At 38.5% G+C, this 10,167-nt stretch overlaps 1 protein-coding gene across 5 annotated transcripts in view; it reads left to right on the top strand.

The window, feature by feature from the left end:
- Positions 1 to 670: 670 nt before the first annotated feature.
- The window catches only part of gria2b (glutamate receptor, ionotropic, AMPA 2b), a 43,889-nt gene continuing 34,392 nt past the window's right edge, over positions 671 to 10,167 (top strand). For 2 of the 5 annotated variants that reach the window (XR_009790465.1, XM_061787638.1), the window contains exons 1-5: positions 1,280 to 1,432; positions 2,677 to 2,832; positions 3,517 to 3,646; positions 4,103 to 4,642; positions 4,758 to 4,898. Coding sequence is in view for 3 of the 5 variants with exons in the window: in XM_061787638.1 (XP_061643622.1) it covers positions 4,540 to 4,642; positions 4,758 to 4,898 (244 nt within the window). In the remaining 2 variants the exon portion in view is untranslated. Of the gene's footprint in view, positions 690 to 1,279; positions 1,433 to 2,676; positions 2,833 to 3,516; positions 3,647 to 4,102; positions 4,643 to 4,757; positions 4,899 to 10,167 lie in introns of those variants that run through there. The other 3 variants (XM_061787637.1, XR_009790466.1, XM_061787635.1) reach the window with 3 other exon arrangements.

The raw sequence follows: 10,167 nt of genomic DNA, 5'->3' as shown, positions 1-10,167 counted from the left end.
CGAGTCATGGGTTGACGTGAGGGGCAGGATTATATAAGTTAGACAAATTGTGACGTAGGTGGGAAAATGTGAATGTTCTGAACTCCTGTTTCAATGCTAGAGTTCTTAATAGTGATGGCCAATAAACTACATTTCATTTTGTAATTAGGGGGAGATTGACGATCAATTGTTATTTTCTTAAGAGGGTTGGTACGATCCGAGGTTGTTCTGAACTTCTATTTCTACTAGTTATGGCCACTGGACTAAATTTCCTTTAGATTTTGGGTATTAACAGATTTAGAAACATTTTTCATTGGTTAGGGGCTTCTCTGAGTGTTCTGAACTCCTGCTCCAAAGCCAGAGTCAACCAACAGCGCCTCTGCTGGTCACAGCCAAGTCCTGCACTCCGTTTTGCTTCTGTTATTTCCACACAATCCACCGAAGTCTTTCCATGATCAATTAATCTTCAATTTTCATGCTGAATTTACACTATCATGACGAGGGCTGGGGGAAAAATTGAATGACTTTACTAAGTCGATTTCAAAAATAGGCTGACATAAAATGCATACATTGAAGCGGGACCAAAAAAAAGGTTCCTCCGGAACTGTGTTTGCGCCGCCGGAACCAATGTTTCTCACAAACGTTTATTGCAGATGGACGCAGTGTTGGGCCAATGATACAACTTTCCCAAAAACGACAAAGGAGCATCTGTAAGTGATTTTGAAGACACTTTAACATGTCTAATGTACACATAACATGATAAGTACGAGTAAGCTGAGTGGTGGTTAGCGTTTTTTGACCGAGAATGGTAATTGTTGGTGGGTGTGCTAATGCTAATTGCGACTGCTAAAATTTAGCATTTAGCTTTTTGCTGCCTCAAATTCGGTCCACCAAATTTAGACCATACATTCAGTACCACCATATGCAGTCTAAGGATTAATATATACATGTGTGTGTGTGTATAGTGGTGGGGGGGGGCGAGTTATCATTTGATTACTCAATCAATAAACAATAGCAGAATCGATTCTAAAAAGATTTGATAGCGGCAGCCCTCATCATAACGACGTCAAGCTAGCGTGTAAAGTAAACGCCCCCCCCCTGAGAGGTCACAAATGCAAAACATGAGATGCTCCATTCAGGCCGTGACCATGATGCTGCACGCTGACCTGTGTAATAGACACTGACATGCTTTGATGCTTCTGCAGTGTGTGTGTGTGTGTGTGTGTGTGTGTGTGTGTGTGTGTGTGTGTGTGTGTGTGCGCGCGCGCGCGTGTAGCAGCCTCGCGTGCTAACCTATATCACACAGGGCGAGCACTAATCCGACATGACCTCTCACCAGGCAGGAGTCCAGGAGGAAGGCCGCGGTGGGCACAACGAACGTCATCAGCTGAGGACTCCACACTGGAGCCGCAATACTATACAATAAAAGACAACTTTTCTGACATAAAACATCGTAGGTCACTTTTTCAATTTCTTGTCTTTTTCTCTTGTCTTTCCTTTGTTCTTGTTTTTTCATTTTTGCGTCTTACCTTTTTCTTTTCTTGTCTTTTTGTTTCCCGTGTCTGGTTTCCTTTTTTCATTTTCCCGGACCATTTTTTTTTTTTTTTTACTTTATTATGTCTGACCTTTTCCTTTTTCCTTTGTATAATCTTTTATTCATTTTCCCCCTTCCTGTTTCTTTTCTGTTTCTTCTCTATTTTAGCTTGTGTTAACTTTCTCTTTTCTACTACTTTTTTCAAACATTTCTTACTTTTATTGCTTGTTTTTTTTTTTGTCCCATCGCTTCTCTTTTAACTTCTTTTTGTCTTTTTGCAGTACTCCCCTTTAAATCTTTTAATTTCCCCCACTTTTTTGTTCCCTCTCCCACTATATTTTTCCTTTTAGTTTCTCTTCCCCAATTTTTATGTCTTTCTTATAATTTTTGATTTTTTACATTTTTCATTTTAGCTCCTTTCATTGCGGTCCATTTTTCTCTTTTTCCCCTTTGTTGTTGTTTATTTTCTATTTCCCCTGTGTCTTCATTTTTCCTTCTCCTTTTTCTTTCTTTCATGCTCTTATTTCCTTTGATTTTTCTTTGCTCTCTCCTTTCCCCCCACCTCATCTTTCCTTTTTTTTTTATTACATTTCTTGCTCTATTTTTTCCACTTCCTTTCCTTTTTTTCCTGATTCTTCCCCTATATATACACTCACACAATAGCAGACAGCAAAATAAATGGTGTTATTTCTGACATACGAATGAATTTCTGAATGTGTCGGAACGATTGCATGTCTTTACCGATGGTACGATTGACAAAAGACAAAAGTGTAATCTTTTTAATTAGTAGTTAGGATCATTTATGCACTTGTATCCACAGTTTGAAAGGCAGCACATGTCAATTGTGCAACTCACACAGTTTTTATGAAGCTTTTTTTTTCTTTACCGTTATTAAAGAAGTGCATTTCAATGGGCCACCACCATTTGCTCCGTTAATAAGGTTTACCTAAGAATGCCTACAATTTTAAATCCTCAATCATTTTTAGAAAAAAGGACTTTAATAAGAGTGACTGTTTTTACAAGTGTCTTTATCATTATTGATCGCATTATATGAAAATAACCCTCACACTTAACTCATCCACTTCTAGCCATTCCTACCTAGTTTGTCTTTTTTTTGCGTATGTTTTTTCTTTTGTTCCATATAGTAAATGTCCTCTCCACAGGACTCATGCGATGAGTGTTGTCTGCTGTCCATGGTGCTGAAAGACGGCCAAGCGTAGGTCCGTGTTGGGATAGATACAGTATTGATGGAGAGACAGATTATTTTCACACCACTTCAGAAAGAAAGGAGAGGGAGAGCTGGTGTTCGACAGACATAGGTAAGCGATAACATAAAAAAGCAATTTGGCTGCTGCATTACAAAATGTCTTTTTCTATTATTTTATATATTTTTCTTTTATTTGAATGCTGCCTCACATGGGACAGAAAGGTCAGGGAGAGTCCATTTTTTCTCTTTTGCTTTCCTTTTTCCCTTTTGTTCTTTTTTCTTCATTTTTTTTCTTTTTTGGTGTACTTTTGTTCCCTTTCCTTACACCAGTTTTTTTCTCACTTTGAATCTTTTTAATTTTTTACTTCCTTTTTTAATATTTTTTTTGCTTTACTCCCCGCTTCTCATTTTTCTTTTCCCCCTAAGTTTTTTTTTTGCTTTTTGTTCTTTCCCCCATCGTTCTTCAACCTTTGTTCCTTTTTCTTGCTCTATTTTTTTCCCACACATTTCCTTTTATCAAACTTCATTTTTCTGCTTCTCTTTTTTCTTACCTTTGTCTTTATATATATATATATATATATATTGCATAATTGCCCAAGTCATTTTTAATTTTGTCACAATATCAATTAAAAAAAAAATAAAAAATCAATGTGCTTGCTAAAAATTGTGTTTTGAAGACTGAGTCGAGACAACTTGACTCTCCTTGTTTATTGAATTTAATGTAGATGTTTTTCTTTTCCGAAAACGTAATATGACCTGGGTAATTATGCTATTAGGCTAATGATTTGTTCTTCAGATGCATCGCACAGGAGAGAAAGGACGCAGAGAATCGCATCAGACAGACAAGAAATAACTCAATAAATATAGAGTTGATTTATCTGCATCATTTGACAACCGAGAAACAAGTGCCTTGCCCACTTAAGCAGGTAAAAAAAACAAAAAAAACTTTTTGGCTTATTATAAAACTATCTGTATGACCTGAAAGTATAATATTATTAAAATGATGGCTTGAAATAGGGCTCTCCAGCCCTATTTAATGCCTCTAATTTAATGTTAATTATTGTTTTAAAATATGGCGCGACAACAGTAGCCAGTTAGCGACTGTAGAGACAGAAGGTGTGACCGAACAGTCTGTCAATCTTTTGCTCACGAGCCTCGCGGGGACACAGCAGCCTAATGCAAAAGGAGACTATTGTGGTTTCTTGGCCGGATTATTTAACTCCAGTTCGTAAAAAAAAAAAAAAAGTTCAAAAGACGGGATTTGGACAGCTCTCGAAACAGATCAACGGCAAACATATTTTATGGTATAGCTGGACAGCTGTATATCGCTGGGTTTCTTTTCATATTCCAGGGACTTGAACAAAAATGTCTTCTCGCCTTAGGCCCTCAGGGGGGGTCTAGAAACGCCGCTGTCTGCACGCATCTCATCGCTGACGTCACTCGAGCGGCTCGCTCGCCCTTCTGGACCGTTCGGCAATCTTCGGCCGCCGCCTCATTAGCATTCGGCACTCGGCTTGAGGAGGAGGAGGGTGGAGGAAGAGTAGAGAGGGGGGTGATGCTGAGAGAGAAGCGCCGCACTCGGAGCAGGAATCTGCCGCGCTCGGTGCTCCGTCGCTAAGGGTCCTTTGTTCCTCGACTACTGGGGTCGCCCCACTTTTATTTTTCCCCCCCAACCTTAGTCGTTAATTGCCGGCTGCACCTAAAAAAAAAAAAAAAAAAAAAAACAACAAAAAAGGATGCGTGGGATTTAACGCTTTAATCGTCCTTCTCTCTCCTGGAATATTCCTGCCTCCCCTCCCTGAGTGTGTGTGTAAGGTAGATGCGGACCGCCGCGGCCATGCAGCAGATTGTGCATTTCTCCGTGTCCTTCCTCCTCGTTTTGTGGGGGTGCGCGCACGGAGGCTCACCCAGCGTCCAAATCGGTGAGTGAGTGCGGCCGGAACGATTGAAAAAAAAAAATAAGAATAAAATGTGCGCCAAATATGATGCGCATTGCGTTTTAAGGAGGACTGACTGCTACATGCCTTTCCACTCCAGGGGGTCTCTTCCCGAGAGGCGCCGACCAAGAGTACAGCGCCTTCCGGATAGGCATGGTCCAGTTCGGTACGGCTGAGTTCAGGCTCACGCCTCACATCGACAACCTGGAGGTGGCCAATAGCTTTGCAGTCACCAATTGCTGTGAGTGCCTTGACAAAAAAAAAAAAATTATTGTGTTGGAGCATATGCTATTGTATATACTGTATGTTGATATGGAAGGTTGCAAAGGGAGATGAGGGGGAGGAAGATGGGGGCGGCTGGGGGGGGGGGGGGGGGCCTAAAGTTGGTTTCCAAGGCAACGGCCGCATCCATCATTTCATTCCTTCACATCCACAACACGATGCATAGCTCGCGGAGTCTTTGTCGTCGTTGAGGCAAGCGAGTGCAGCCTCCTCCTCACCCTCCTCCTCATCATCTAGTTCAGTCGGGTGAGCGCCTTTTAGAAGAGCACCATTGGGTGCCGATCAAGTGGACAACATGTCGTCGTGGAGGGAAGGGGTGTATGGAATTTGCCGATATAGAAACATTTTTCAGCTTTTTAAAATGTATTTTTTAGTCAAGATTGAAATAGTGTATTTATTTTTGTTATTTGTATTGTTTTTAAACTTTTTTTATACCTTGATTTTTTTTAAATTAATTTATTGTATTGCTTGTTTTAATATTTGTGCATTATGTTTTAGTTATTATTTTTAATTTTTATAATTAGGTTATTTGTATTTTAGCCTGGACTTTGACATTTTCTTTGCAAAATGCCATTTTAAAGTCTTATTTATAGACATCTGTTTTTATTCTACATTGTATAATTATTTTTTTTACCACTTTATTTTTCATTGTCATAATTTTCATTTTATTCTGATTTTCGATTCAAGTTCGTTCTCTGCGTTATTCCATTTTTATATGCATTTTAAATATCTGATTATTTGCGTTCAATGCATTTTTTATTATTGTTAAATTTATGGCGGCACGGTAGCCGACTGCTAACACATCTGCCTCGCAGTTCTGAGGTCCACGGTTCAATCCCCAGCCCCGCCTGTGTGGAGTTTGCATGTTCTCCCCGTGCCCGTGTGGGTTTTCTCCGGGTACTCCGGTTTCATCCCACATCCCAAAGACATGCACAGTAGGTTAATTGAAGACTCTAAATTGTCCGTAGGTATGAATGTGAGCACGAATGCTTGTTTGTTTCTATGTGCCCTGCGATTGGCTGACAAGCAGTCAAGGTGTACCCCGCCTCCTGCCCGCAGTTAGCTGGGATAGGCTCCAGCAGCCCGCGACCCTCGTGAGGAGAAGCGGTGTAGATAATGGATGGATGTTAAATGTATATTTTTCATTGATTTATTTTTTTTAATGATAATTCATCTTGCAGATTATTTGTATTTATATGTACAATATTATATTTATTCTGACTATTTTAGCTTTTTGAATTATTCCCCTTTTCTATTACTTAAATATTTAATTACCATTATCTTATTCATTCAATGTATTTTATTTTAATGTAGTAGAACTTTATTTTTCATGAACATTATTTTTTATTTTGCGGTCCGATTTGACACGCGTTTGCATTATTTTTACGTAACGTTTTTCCCCACATAGTTCGTGTCGAGGCGCTTGGTTGCTACGCGACTGCTCACTTCAACATAAATCAAAGGCTTGTGATTGGTGCGCGCCGGGATCCAATCCTTGTCATTTGCATAAAAAAGGAAAAAAAAACCTCAGTCAACAGCACGGGCGCTCACGCTGGGCAGCCTGATACAAGTGGACGACCATCATCAAGGTGCTCAGCATACAAAACACTGCAGCACAACTAGAATGTACTCTCGCTGCCGTTAGGTTTTGACGATAAGAAATAAAGCACAATCATTTCGCTTTAGTGCCTTAGAAACAGCTTAGAGTATGGCATGTACCGTTAGGTTTTGACGATAAGAAATAAAGCACAATCATTTTGCTTAAGTGCCTTAGAAACAGCTTAGAGTATGGCATGTACCGTTAGGTTTTGATGATAAGAAATAAAGCACAATCATTTTGCTTTAGTGCCTTAGAAACAGCTTAGAGTATGGCGTGGACTGCAGCTTCTGTGTTTCTTTATTCTTCTTTTAAATGGCCAAATGTTGTTGAGAATTGTAGAAAAACAAGACCAAAGCAAATGATAAGAATTAAAGCACAATCACTTTGCTTAACTGTGTTTGAAACAGGTTAGAGCAGGGGTGTCAAACTCATTTTTGTCACGGGCCACATTGTTGGTACAATTACCCTCAGAGGGCCATTATGACTTTGTAACCATATAAAAGTTTCATCGCGTCATAAAAAATCAGTGGACCCCCACGTACTTATGGTTTGGCACTGCAGAGTTACATACTCGCTGATTTTTATTTTTTAAATTTTTTTCAAATCTCATCCAATTATTTTTCAATTCTTTTAAATGTTTTCATTTTTCATTTCATTTCTTTTTTTTCCAAAATGGGCATCCGTGAATTTTTGCTAGTCATGGCCTGGCCCGGTCCATACAACAAATTGATGGATAACTCTATTTGAAAACAGAAGTCAGGAATAATACTGATCAAGTTACTGTAAAACAATGGGTTTGGTAACAAAAAATACTTGCAATATACCTGTAATATCTCAACGTTGTTATTACATCCAACAATTTGTAATGTTGAAGAGATTTTAGCAAGAATCAGAGAATTTGATTCAAATAATTTGGTTTCGTGGGCCACATAAAATGGTGTGACGGGCCGGATCTGGCCCCCAGGCCTTGAGTTTGACACATATGGCTTAGACTATGGTGTGTAGTGCAGCTTCTCTGTTTCTTGATTTTTGTAGAAGCTGTAGAAAAACAAGACCAAAGCAAACCGTAAGAATTAAAGGAAAAATTGTTTTGCTTAAGCCGATTAGTGACTGCTGTGGAACTTCTGTATTGAGTTTATGTAATGATAAACTGTTGCACATTGTAGATCAGAAATCAACAAGATCAAAGCAACCAATAAGAATTAAAGCACAATTATTTTGCGTATGCAGAGAGACGGATGTGAAACTCCTGTATTTATTTCGTTTACGTATTGATAAAATGTTGACACTCAATCACCAAAATCAAAGCAAACAAGAATTAAAGGAAAAGGATTTTACTTGGGTAACAGCTTTTTGTGGTGTGGTGTTTATTTAATTTACATAAAGAGGAAATAAGAGTTAAAGCACAATTGTTATGCCTGAGGATATTCGCGACTGCTGTGCCACTTCTGCATTCATTTAGTTGAGATAATGAATACGTTTTAGAATAAAATCAAGATCAAAGCAAACAATAAGACTTTAATGCACAATTACTTTGCTTAAGAGTTGTTGTTTGGACAAATGGCGACAAAGCTGCCCCATGGTACCCTTTAATAGTCATTCAGGTTCTTGTTTCTAATAAACTAGCAACTCATCTAGAGCTAATTAGCAATGCGAGTATAACCTTAACGCTAAAGGTTTCATTAGCATGAACGCAAGTCATTAGCTTTCATGTGCTTGGATTGTTTTTGCACTTACAGTAGCCTGTGTTTCTATTAAACGTTGCGTGCTTGCGTGCATGTGTGTGTGCTAAATGTATCGTAAAATGTAAGCACGTCTTCAGGCCGTGTCCTTTGAAAGGGCAACGTGACTCAGGCTAGCTAGCAAGCTAGCGGGCACAATCATCGGGGGCTTGCTGTTGTCTCTTTACCTGATATAATAGCTCCAGATTTATAAGACTGACTCATAAAAGAGAGTCCGTTGGGTATCATGAAGTGCTTAAATGCTGACTCTTTCATTTTCTGTAACCTCTCTACATTTTATGTTTCGGAGAAGAAAAAATAATGTCCCCAATGTTGTTCTTGATTGCGATTTAATATGTTGCACGATGGCGCTGCTATAAAGCATAATAAAAATGACAAACAATTACAGAACTGATAATTGCATAATTTCAGAAGCAATGCATATTTCAGATGGACAAATAATAGCTAGTCTGTCCGGAAAAGATGAACATTCCGTTCTTTGAAATTGAATCTGCCGAGCAACGTCAAAACCGTAAAAATTCGGAACCATTATGCATTTAGACAAAGTAAAATAATCGCATATCGATCACGAACGATGTTTGCTATTGAATGTGTTAATCGATTGCACTGCTGTAAGGCGTAATAAAAACATCCAAATTATGGAACCAATACGCGTTTAAACAGAAAAAAAAATATTAGCTTGCCCTGAATATGTTATGCAAGTGCAGTGGTAAAAAAAAAAAACATAATATAAACAGCAAAATTTGAGAGCTGTTACACTTTCAAACAGAGAAAAATAATAGCACGCCTTAAATCTGTTATGTGATAGCGCTGTTAAAAACCTAATTAAAATGGCAAAATTCCGGAACCAATACCCATTTCGAGTAAAATAATAGCGTGCCTGTTGCGAACAAGATGGACATTGAAATGAAGCGTAATAAAAAGAGCAAGATTTCGAAAACGATAAACGTTTAGACAGAGCAAGATGATAATGCAAACAAGGCACATTTTGTTCTTTGATATACAGTATAGTGAATCAGCTAAGTAATAGTCTTGATATACTGCACAATAAAAACGTCAAAATTTTGGGAGTGGATATGAACTGCAAAATTTCTGAAGAGCTGCATTTAGGCGAAAGGAAAATTATACAGTAGCTTGACGCTCCCAAAATAGATTTATATTTAGTTCTTTAGTGAGCAATGTAAAAACCGCTCAATTTTGGAACTGATATGATTTTAGACAAGACAGACATTTTGTTTTTTAATTGTTTTTTATTTGTCGTGCGACGACACTGATTTGAAGTGTCATAAAAATGGCAATATTTCAGAATCGATGCACAGTTAGATGGGGAAAAACAATACCCCGCTTGTTCCAAATATTTTGTTCTTCTATTTTTACTCATGTTACATCCGTTAAGATTTAGAGTCTTCAATCAACCTACCACGCATATTTTTGGTATGTGGGAGGAAACTGGAGTGCCCGGAGAAAACCCACACGGGCGGGGCCGGGATTTGAACCCCAGTCCTCAGAACTGTGAAGCAGATGTGCTAACCAGTCTCCACCGTGCTCTATATTTAAAGTGTTACACGCCGCCATTTCCAAGACTGCGAGAGGAATAGAAATGCAACTTCAAATTGATTAACACTTACAGGAGATCATTCACTCATTGATTTTTGTCATTCATTTCTGGAGTCGTTTTTCAACCTAGCTATCGGATGAGCGTACTCTCGCTATCTCACTTAACACTTAAAAGGCTGATAGAGCAAGAGGGCTGATAGAAAGAAGAAGCCTGAATAATTGAAAATGATTGTTTTACTGACAACACGGTCAAAATAAAGAATAAGAATGAATGCATGATTGTTTTGCTTAAGACAATGAATGGTCTATTTGGTAAACATTTTGTTTCC

The sequence above is a fragment of the Phyllopteryx taeniolatus genome, chromosome 10, assembly GCF_024500385.1.
Source record: "Phyllopteryx taeniolatus isolate TA_2022b chromosome 10, UOR_Ptae_1.2, whole genome shotgun sequence".
In the NCBI taxonomy this organism is placed as follows: domain Eukaryota; kingdom Metazoa; phylum Chordata; class Actinopteri; order Syngnathiformes; family Syngnathidae; genus Phyllopteryx; species Phyllopteryx taeniolatus.
This window is presented reverse-complemented; position numbering and strand designations above follow the sequence as displayed.